At 36.4% G+C, this 12,140-nt stretch overlaps 1 protein-coding gene across 1 annotated transcript in view; it reads left to right on the top strand.

Annotated features, from left to right (window-relative positions):
* LOC142151184 (complement C3-like) overlaps positions 1-12,140 on the top strand; it is an 84,072-nt gene that overhangs the window by 43,456 nt on the left and 28,476 nt on the right. Inside the window, exons 20-24 of the mRNA XM_075206550.1 lie at positions 5,733-5,872; positions 8,674-8,880; positions 9,114-9,180; positions 9,696-9,782; positions 9,915-10,118. Of these exons, the coding sequence (XP_075062651.1) occupies positions 5,733-5,872; positions 8,674-8,880; positions 9,114-9,180; positions 9,696-9,782; positions 9,915-10,118 (705 nt within the window). The remainder of the gene's footprint in view (positions 1-5,732; positions 5,873-8,673; positions 8,881-9,113; positions 9,181-9,695; positions 9,783-9,914; positions 10,119-12,140) is intronic.

Here is a 12,140-nt window from a genome sequence, read left to right as displayed (position 1 = left end):
TAATGTTTCCTCATGTTGGATGTACATGATGTAGGGTCCGGATAATGTTTCCTCATGTAGGATGTATATGATCTAGGATCAGGATAATGTTTCCTCATGTAGGATGTATATGATCTAGGATCAGGATAATGTTTCCTCATGTAGGATGTGTATGATCTAGGACCAGGATAATGTTTCCTCATGTTGGATGTATATGATCTAGGATCATGATAATGTTTCCTCAGGTTGGATGTATATGATCTAGGATCATGATAATGTTTCCTCATGTAGGATGTGTATGATCTAGGATCAGGATAATGTTTCCTCATGTTGGATGTATATGATCTAGGATCATGATAATGTTTCCTCATGTTGGATGTATATGATCTAGGATCAGGATAATGTTTCCTCATGTAGGATGTATATGATCTAGGATCAGGATAATGTTTCCTCATGTAGGATGTATATGATCTAACATGAGGGTAATGTTTCTTCATGTAGGATCTTTATGGTCTAGGATCGGGATAATGTTTCCTCATGTTGGATGTATATGATCTAGGATCAGGATAATGTTTCCTCATGTAGGATGTGTATGATCTAGGATCAGGATAATGTTTCCTCATGTTGGATGTATATGATCTAGGATCATGATAATGTTTCCTCATGTTGGATGTATATGATCTAGGATCAGGATAATGTTTCCTCATGTTGGATGTATATGATCTAGGATCATGATAATGTTTCCTCATGTTGGATGTATATGATCTAGGATCAGGATAATGTTTCCTCATGTAGGATGTATATGATCTAGGATCAGGATAATGTTTCCTCATGTAGGATGTATATGATCTAGGATCAGGATAATGTTTCCTCATGTTGGATGTACATGATGTAGGGTCCGGATAATGTTTCCTCATGTAGGATGTATATGATCTAGGATCAGGATAATGTTTCCTCATGTAGGATGTATATGATCTAGGATCAGGATAATGTTTCCTCATGTAGGATGTGTATGATCTAGGACCAGGATAATGTTTCCTCATGTTGGATGTATATGATCTAGGATCATGATAATGTTTCCTCATGTTGGATGTATATGATCTAGGATCATGATAATGTTTCCTCATGTTGGATGTATATGATCTAGGATCAGGATAATGTTTCCTCATGTTGGATGTATATGATCTAGGATCATGATAATGTTTCCTCATGTTGGATGTATATGATCTAGGATCAGGATAATGTTTCCTCATGTAGGATGTATATGATCTAGGATCAGGATAATGTTTCCTCATGTAGGATGTATATGATCTAACATGAGGATAATGTTTCTTCATGTAGGATCTTTATGGTCTAGGATCGGGATAATGTTTCCTCATGTAGGATGTGTATGATCTAGGATCAGGATAATGTTTCCTCATGTTGGATGTATATGATCTAGGATCATGATAATGTTTCCTCATGTTGGATGTATATGATCTAGGATCAGGATAATGTTTCCTCATGTTGGATGTATATGATCTAGGATCATGATAATGTTTCCTCATGTTGGATGTATATGATCTAGGATCAGGATAATGTTTCCTCATGTAGGATGTATATGATCTAGGATCAGGATAATGTTTCCTCATGTAGGATGTATATGATCTAGGATCAGGATAATGTTTCCTCATGTTGGATGTACATGATGTAGGGTCCGGATAATGTTTCCTCATGTAGGATGTATATGATCTAGGATCAGGATAATGTTTCCTCATGTAGGATGTATATGATCTAGGATCAGGATAATGTTTCCTCATGTAGGATGTGTATGATCTAGGACCAGGATAATGTTTCCTCATGTTGGATGTATATGATCTAGGATCATGATAATGTTTCCTCAGGTTGGATGTATATGATCTAGGATCATGATAATGTTTCCTCATGTAGGATGTGTATGATCTAGGATCAGGATAATGTTTCCTCATGTTGGATGTATATGATCTAGGATCATGATAATGTTTCCTCATGTTGGATGTATATGATCTAGGATCAGGATAATGTTTCCTCATGTAGGATGTATATGATCTAGGATCAGGATAATGTTTCCTCATGTAGGATGTATATGATCTAACATGAGGGTAATGTTTCTTCATGTAGGATCTTTATGGTCTAGGATCGGGATAATGTTTCCTCATGTTGGATGTATATGATCTAGGATCAGGATAATGTTTCCTCATGTAGGATGTGTATGATCTAGGATCAGGATAATGTTTCCTCATGTTGGATGTATATGATCTAGGATCATGATAATGTTTCCTCATGTTGGATGTATATGATCTAGGATCAGGATAATGTTTCCTCATGTTGGATGTATATGATCTAGGATCATGATAATGTTTCCTCATGTTGGATGTATATGATCTAGGATCAGGATAATGTTTCCTCATGTAGGATGTATATGATCTAGGATCAGGATAATGTTTCCTCATGTAGGATGTATATGATCTAGGATCAGGATAATGTTTCCTCATGTTGGATGTACATGATGTAGGGTCCGGATAATGTTTCCTCATGTAGGATGTATATGATCTAGGATCAGGATAATGTTTCCTTAATGTAGGATGTATATGATCTAGGATCAGGATAATGTTTCCTCATGTAGGATGTGTATGATCTAGGACCAGGATAATGTTTCCTCATGTTGGATGTATATGATCTAGGATCATGATAATGTTTCCTCATGTTGGATGTATATGATCTAGGATCAGGATAATGTTTCCTCATGTTTGATGTATATGATCTAGGATCATGATAATGTTTCCTCATGTTGGATGTATATGATCTAGGATCAGGATAATGTTTCCTCATGTAGGATGTATATGATCTAGGATCAGGATAATGTTTCCTCATGTAGGATGTATATGATCTAGGATCAGGATAATGTTTGCTCATGTTGGATGTACATGATGTAGGGTCCGGATAATGTTTCCTCATGTAGGATGTATATGATCTAGGATCAGGATAATGTTTCCTCATGTAGGATGTATATGATCTAGGATCAGGATAATGTTTCCTCATGTAGGATGTGTATGATCTAGGACCAGGATAATGTTTCCTCATGTTGGATGTATATGATCTAGGATCATGATAATGTTTCCTCATGTTGGAAGTATATGATCTAGGATCAGGATAATGTTTCCTCATGTAGGATGTATATGATCTAGGATCAGGATAATGTTTCCTCATGTAGGATGTATATGATCTAGGATCGCGATAATGTTTCCTCATGTAGGATGTGCATGATCTAGGATCAGGATAATGTTTTCACATTGCTAGATGTGTACGTTCTAATATCATGATAATGTTTCCTCAAGTAGGATGCTTATGATCTAGGATCAGGATAATGTTTCCTCATGTTGGATGTATATGATCTAGGATCATGATAATGTTTCCTCATGTTGGATGTATATGATCTAGGATCATGATAATATTTCCTCATGTTGGATGTATATGATCTAGGGTTAGGATAATATTTCCTCATGTTTGATGTGTATGATCTAGGGTCAGGATAATGGTTCCTCATGTAGGATGTGTATGATTATGGATCAGGATGATGTTTGCCCATGTTGGATGTTTGTGACCTAGGATCAGGGTGATGTTTCCTCATGTAAGATGCGTCTGATTTATAATCAGGTTGGTTATTCCTCATCATGTAAGATGTGTTGTGTATGGCTGGGATCAGGATGATATTTCTTTACGGTTGAAAAAGAGGGATAGGCTGCGCTTCCTCCAAATATATGAAGCAGCCAAATGCGAACCTGAGAGTGTATGGGGGACCCCTAAACTCCCAACAATGTTAGATACGTATAAAAATAGTCAGGTTCTGGGCGCTTGTAAAGGAAAGATATATCAATTTAATATGGTTAGGTCCACAATACGCTCCGGCCGGAACGAGACAGCTTAGATGTGTTAAACAATTAACATGCATCAATTGACACTGCCGAAAACAATGATAATGGTAAAAAACACTACAAACTCAGTGTGATTGCAAATATGGTTAGAGTGCACTTGCAAGCTACTAAAATATGAAATGACAATTGATATGAACCGCAAAAAGAAAATGTAAGGAAATATAATGTCCAGAGTTGTAAAATAAAAATGTTGGTGATTATGAAAAATGCAAGCAAAAATGAAATTTGTAGCCGTTACTCACATGAAGCAGGGATGTCTGGCTGTCTATAATGCAGACAGGCACTTAGTAGCGGTCCCAGAGTCTGTGCTGATGAGGTTAGATATAACGTTGATTTCAATGATAAAAAGCACCCAGCAGAATGCCAATTTTTAAAACAAGAATGAGGAAGAAAGTTCTTCTAGTTCCTAAAAGGAAATCCTCTCCTTCTTGTTGAAAGAAAAAATGATCCCGCTCAAATAGCGTGTGCACGCTGCGGGATATCTCCGTGTTGAGATTAAATGTATGGATATCAAAATGCCTCCAATAATGGACAGGTACCCAGCAAAATATAGGTGGTGATGATCCAAATGTAGTCCTCCTAATCCCCAACGTAGTCTCTCTCTTTCTCATAAAGTTGAGGCTAAACAGGGGAAGCGGTAGTGCCGCTGCGGATGAGCGCATACACGCTACAGGCTGGTCTCCGATGTGGATGTAGTCCTCCTAATCCCTGAGGAAGCCCACTGGCCATTGCCACCGTGCGAAACGCGTTGGAGACTGTCCCTCAACTCAGTTTTATTCAACTTACTAGCATGCTAGCATCTTACATTACCATATACAGACATCCACATCGGAGACCAGCCTGTAGCGTGTATGCGCTCATCCGCAGCGGCACTACCGCTTCCCCTGTTTAGCCTCAACTTTATGAGAAAGAGAGAGACTACGTTTGGGGATTAGGAGGACTACATCCACATCGGAGACCAGCCTGTAGCGTGTATGCGCTCATCCGCAGCGGCACTACCGCTTCCCCTGTTTAGCCTCAACTTTATGAGAAAGATAGAGACTACGTTGGGGATTAGGAGGACTACATTTGGATCATCACCACCTATATTTTGCTGGGTACCTGTCCATTATTGGAGGCATTTTGATATCCATACATTTAATCTCAACACGGAGATATCCCGCAGCGTGCACACGCTATTTGAGCGGGATCATTTTTTCTTTCAACAAGAAGGAGAGGATTTTCTTTTAGGAACTAGAAGAACTTTCTTCCTCATTCTTGTTTTAAAAATTGGCATTCTGCTGGGTGCTTTTTATCATTGAAATCAACGTTATATCTAACCTCATCAGCACAGACTCTGGGACCGCTACTAAGTGCCTGTCTGCATTATAGACAGCCAGACATCCCTGCTTCATGTGAGTAACGGCTACCAATTTCATTTTTGCTTGCATTTTTCATCATCACCAACATTTTTATTTTACAACTCTGGACATTATATTTCCTTACATTTTCTTTTTGCGGTTCATATCAATTGTCATTTCATATTTTAGTAGCTTGCAAGTGCACTCTAACCATATTTGCAATCACACTGAGTTTGTAGTGTTTTTTTACCATTATCATTGTTTTCGGCAGTGTCAATTGATGCATGTTAATTGTTTAACACATCTAAGCTGTCTCGTTCCGGCCGGAGCGTATTGTGGACCTATCCATATTAAATTGATATATCTTTCCTTTACAAGCGCCCAGAACCTGACTATTTTTATACGTATCTGATATTTCTTTACATATGTTTCATTCTTATTTTTGCCATTTCATTGACAGGTATCTGTGTGTCTAAGCCACATGAGATCCAGGTAACGATGGACTTCTTCATTGACCTTAGGCTGCCATATGCTGTGGTGAGGAATGAGCAAGTAGAGATACGGGCCATCCTCTACAATTATGGCAACATTAATCTTAAGGCAAGTAACCAACTTAAAGTAATAACAAACATAAGAGTCACTTACAAACCACAAACTGCAAATCTTCTTTCATGATGCCACATGAGGACTTTTGTGCAATCTGGCTTTACAGGGAAGTACAAATATTTTTGAGGCAGAATGTCCATTAGGAAGAGTTGAAAAGATCAGCTATGTTCCTTGTTGAGTGTGGTTTAGGAGAATGAGTGTGCATATTTTTCTATCCACAGGCTAACAAGATTTTTTTTTTGGGGGGGGGGGGCAATTATTTTTAAATGAGATAAAGAGGTGAAGAATATATCTTCAAAGCAGCATTCCCTGGTGTGCAGGAGTATGCAAAGCCTACTTCTTCCTGCTTAAATATTATATTTATCCATCACCTATGGTGACAGATCTCAGGCCTAATACTCCCCGTTTGCTGAGGAGCATTGATATAAAGAAGGCTTAAACTGACTAATATTTCAGGAGAAAAATCTAAATGTTCAAATTACCAATCAGGGTGGTCCTAGCGTGTTTGTAACTCCACTTAGCGTGAGACTGCATATCCTGTGGGATAGTTCAAGGTCTAAAGTTTCTTGTGCAGTTCTCAAATCAAATAGTCAGAAATAATGAACATTTAAGTGGCCAATTTATTTATTTCATAGTCTCCATTGCATGAAAATGATTCTCTGTAATCCGTAATAGAAATTGTGGGTCCTCATTTGTTAAGATTTGTAAGCACCCATTGATGTATTTTTGTATTTTCTACACCTTACAGAAGAAAATACTGATTTGCAGATGGTATTTGTTTGGTTGAGGCTTTTAAAGTTAGTGTACAAACGTATTTTCTGTATATTATTTTTGTTTTTTACGGTTTAAATATATTATCATTTAGCAAATTAGCAATTTAGCTCTTCCCAACTCACCTAGACTATGAGGGCTGGGGTAATTATAAATATTACAAACACTGGAATGGTAACTTTGATATCCCAGTGGTCCCAGTATGATAGAATACCAAGTATAGGACATTTATTAATTAATTCATTTTTTTATTTTCTACTTTAAGCTGCACATGCCCTATGTAATCAATTTTAAATTTCATCTCTCATTAGACACCAAAACATGTCCAAAGAAAACAAACACTGTTTACATATACGCTGGCGCTCCTGGACCAGCCTCACTTTTCCCTGCAACTAGCAGCCCAGACCAGAACTCTTGTTGGGCAGCATTTATAGGCGTGCTGGGCCGCATGTGGCCCGCAGGCCGCGGATTGGGCAATCCTGCTTTAAGGTGTTAATTAGCTGTTCATAATAAACATACCTCAATAGACTTGGGTAATGAATTTCCCATACATTCATTAGTCTATGGATCCCCATAATGCTTACATTAACAAGATACAAAGTCATAAAAAAGGGAAAAGAGGGCAACACACATCATAGATGACGTTAGCAATACAGATGTGTATGTATATTTTATATATATATATATATATATATATATATATATATATATATATATATATATATGTAATGTTTGTCTGTATAGCCCAATTCTAACATACACTGAATGCAAAATCAATATTCAGTCGTAGTGGCTGAAAGTCATTTAAAACTAGAAGCCAAAAAAATGCCCTTTGCTTTTATAAACTCAATCAAAACTATATCACTAGCTTTAACATTTAAAGAACTTTGACTCCATATATGCTTTGCTCTATTGTGTTCAGTACACTACACAGTTTATATCAATTTTTTATGTTTCTTATAGGTTACTTCATTCTTGTAGCCAAAAAGTGTTACATGCACACTCATTTTTGTTACTTACTTTTACATTCCATTAAATAACTATCTTGTGTTACAAATGATACTTTGTTTAATACAATATTTTATCTGTATCTCTATTGATAAAAGGACACAGTTACAATGAGTACATTTGTATTTTACATTAGGTTTAGTAACTAAGATATATCACACTCTGAATGTTTGTTAAACATTACCAAACTCGCCCATTGTTTTTGATTTTCTGTAAATTATTTTTGTTTTTTTATTGAAAGATGGTTTAAATATATTATAATGTAGCAGAATTGACAATTATTTATTCAGATTTTTTTACATTTCCTTTGTGACTGTGATTACATTGAATAATAAAATGTATAAATAAGTACCCAAATTTACGGCCAATGAACTGCTTAGATGAATATAAAGGATTCTTCAATAGATATGAAAATTTCAAAACATAATTCACCTCCATTCCAAATTACCAATGTATTGTCAATAATACTTGTCAAGTAGAAAAGTATCTGATCATAGTGTTTTTCCCAATATGCTAATAATTGATGTAACTTGTCATAAAGTTTGTGCCCATGACCGTGCCTTGTACTTTCTGATAATTTATTTCATCATAGAGAAAATAATTATGGTCTAATGTAAATAAAACACTTACAAGAATAGAAAAAAATGTGCTTGTGAATATTGCAAATAATTTGTAGAATATAATTAGTTACCTCTAGATCTTGTATGTAATTAATAAATGTATATAGAGTACAAACATCTATCATTGCACAGTAAAAGTTATTATTTCATATAATTTGTTCAATCTCACCCAATATGTCCAGTGTGTCTCTTGTAAAACACTTTAATATAGCTACTAATGGTTGAAGATAATGGTCTACATATTCAGAAAGATCACTGTTTAGAAAACCTATGTTAGATATAATTGACCTTCCTGTTGGATGTGGGGATCTTGTTTTAGAGTAGTCACGTTTGCTGATATAAAGTCTCCACATCAGACAACACATTTCATATGTTTGTCTTCGCTATTTGGTGTAGGTGCGTGTGGACTGGACTTACAATGAACAATTCTGCAGTTACTCAACTGCTAAAAAGAAATATAGTCAAGTTGTAACCGTCAGATCTTCCTCATCTATGGCAATGCCTTTTATCGTTGTGCCACTAAGCACGGGAGATCATGATGTGGAGGTCAAGGCAGCTGGTCAGTTTGTCTCAGATGGTGTCAAGAAGAAGCTGAAAGTTGTGGTGAGTAAAAGAGAAAGTTATGTTGTTCCTTTTGCTTTTGAGAAGAAAGTGTCTTTGAGAACAGTATAAAACAATAAATATTACTATGAGTTACAAACTTGAGACTATTTTAGGTGCATTTCTAAAAGAGTTTAAATGATTGGCAACCAGTACACCACATGTCAGTCCTCATCATTCCAGTTTCATAGACCCCCCTACATTACTCAGAGTCATAAATCTTGTTTTTGTTTCAGCCGGAAGGAAGGCGTCTAACTAAGACCTTGGTATCGGTGACTTTGGAGCCAGAAGTAAAAGGCAGAGGTCTGCATTATCTACTACTCCTAGTTTGTATAATAGTGTTATGCTGAAATGATAATATATTACAGGTCATCTACAGCATTGGAGCTAATTTACTAAGGCACTCTTGTGTGTTTGAATATTTGTTCTACATTGGGATAAGTAAGCTTAGAAATGAGCTTCCCCAATGGAGAAAGCAAACTGTATCCCAATAAAGTGCAGGATGATAACAGATCCTTCATAACAAGGATTTCTTCACAGCATGGAACAGCCATTAGAATGCTCCCTCTCAGGCCTTTTAGCTCATTAATCAGTAAATTCACTTTTCAAAATGGAATCTATTTATCGCATTGCTGGACCAAACCAGGTGAGTCAATGTGCACTTTGCAAATTAGGCCAATTGGGTTTTAATTTCCTGAGCAAATGAAGAGATTTTTTTGCTTCATAGTAAGAACCAATGTTTCTGAAATGTTTTAATATGTATATAAATAAGTTATTTGATTATGTAGAAATTGATCTAATCAATATGTATTCCACAGGTGGGGTACAGGAAGAACGAGTCAAAGCAGTGGACACCAAAAATATTGTTCCCAAAACCCAGGTTGAGACAATTGTCACTATCCAAGGTAAGCATTAAAGAAACAAGGGCTTGTCCAACACTCTACATAGTGGAATTTTACTTTTTTGATATATCAGATATCAATAAGGTAAAATTAATTTCTGTTCCTGGTCTGATTTGTCATTTTTGTATTACTCAGGAAATCCAATTAGTGAAATGGTGGAGAAATCCATTGATGGCGTCAATCTGAATCACCTGATCTCAGCTCCTTGGGGGTGTGGTGAGCAGAACATGATGAGCATGACTCCTCCTGTAATTTCTACACATTACCTGGATTCTACTCTACAATGGGATAGAGTAGGTGTGCAGCGGAGGGAGCAAGCCATCCAGTTCATCAAAAATGGTGAGAAAACCCAAATATGTAAAAAAAAATAAAAAATTTCCTTTTGGGGCGAGCACCATTGCGACAACAGATGGTTTCTTATTTCCTCACACTTTAGTTTAAGATATTTAAACGACGTTGATTTGTTAATGGATATGATGATTACAGAAGTATAGGTAGCTAAGTTCCCACTTGTCATTTAAAACTGTTGCCCTTGTCAGTTCTTTTACTTACCTTGGAGCCATCAACATTTTATGATCTCACTGCATATCATTTCTCTGTGACTTCACTACACCCAGACAACTGAAACTTCTGACTTGTGAGAGACAGGAATTTTTGACTTGATACCAAGTCAGCAAAACAAAATCAGAAAGAACAGAAAAAAAGGTTAAAGGGTAATTCCACTAAATATGATTTTGCTAATGAGATTTTTTTTTTACATTATATTTTTACAAGGTTGAACAGTCACAAATACAAGTACTATACAGCACAAAGTTTAGATAGTCTAAGAAACAGGTTAAGGTATGAATGATAACATAAAAACAGGTACAATAAAGGTATCAAGGTTGCTCTTGTATCACTAATGCATTCATGAGAGTGTCAACCAATGGTTTTTTAATACTTTTATTGTGAGAGGAGTGAAAATTAGGGAAAGGAAAAAAAGAGGTAGTGGGAAGCCCAGGGGGTGGAGAAGAAAAATATATTCTGTGAGTATCAGAAGAGAAGCCAAGTGCAAGGATAAGAGCTAGGGGCTAAATGGTAGAAGCATATTATTATATTTAGAGTTTTTGGGGCATATTCAATTACGATTCCGGTCCGCGGTAACGCACGTTACCATGGAAAGTGTGCACTATTGCCGGTAATATGGTACCGCAATAACGCAGATTTTCGTATGCAACCCTATGGGCTGCGAACAAAAATCCACATTATTGCAGTACCGTGGATTAAGTTCATGGCCCATTCCGGCGGGATCCCATGGACCGGAATCGTAATTGAATATGCCCCTATGAGTTGTTGAGTATGAACATCATGTATTCCATATGGTATGCATACCATATCCTCGTAATCACTGCTGCAAAACAATGGTGAGTGAGAGATTTCCAATCCTCCATGAGCTGGCTAATAAGCTTATGTTGATGTTTTGTGATATCTGGGGGAGCCAGGGGGAAGCAGGAAGTACTTAGACAGGAGTGAGAGATCATAGAGCAGATTCAATTTTGTAAGGAAGACAAATAATTAGCTAATGACATTTTTTATGGGTACAACTTTCTGGAATAATTAATAATGAAATAGGACTTCTGCATGAAATCACCTGTTGAAACCTCATGAGCACACTGTTTCTGCAATTTGACAAATAAATTTTGACAGAACATAAAATATGTGTGCACCTTAAAATGTGCTGGGATGGTCCAGATAGGAACACTACTGCTTTTTCACTACTGTCTATTTTAAGTTTTTGTTTTGAATTCATAACTAAGCAGCCAACAAAACCATTAGATATAAAAAACATACAGACACACATTCATCCATCCATATATATGTACAATGAATAAATGTAGAACACATGATAATAAAATTATTACAGTTTCCACCCTTCCACTCTTTTGATTTGCAATTTGCTTTGCAAATGTTTGTGGAAGAAATAAGGATACAAGTATAAATAGTCAGTTCATAGAGTATATTTTAATATGGCCATTGTTGATGACGATTTACCTTAAAGAAGTAATATAATGGTAACATTCTCCTCTGAGAGTCCATATTCAACAACAAGGCTCTACTCCAATGTCCACATAAACTGCAATACAGATACTTCCTGGCATGCAGTTGCTTACTTAATGCTGGGTTATTGCAGAGGGACAATATAATCACATAATAATTAGCGTGACAAAATTTTCACTGAACATGATGGACAGACCTTGCAGGTTAAAACCGCTAATGGACTTCAGGTTGTGCAGATTGTGCATATTTGGAGTCATTCCTGATCCAGCTAAAATTTGCAGACTATTTTAGTTGTATAACATGCCCCTGAAGCCACCATCTTGG

The sequence above is a fragment of the Mixophyes fleayi genome, chromosome 4, assembly GCF_038048845.1.
Source record: "Mixophyes fleayi isolate aMixFle1 chromosome 4, aMixFle1.hap1, whole genome shotgun sequence".
Classification (NCBI taxonomy): Eukaryota; Metazoa; Chordata; class Amphibia; order Anura; family Limnodynastidae; genus Mixophyes; species Mixophyes fleayi.
Note: the sequence above shows the minus strand (reverse complement) of the source record. Positions and strands in the feature narration are given on the sequence as shown.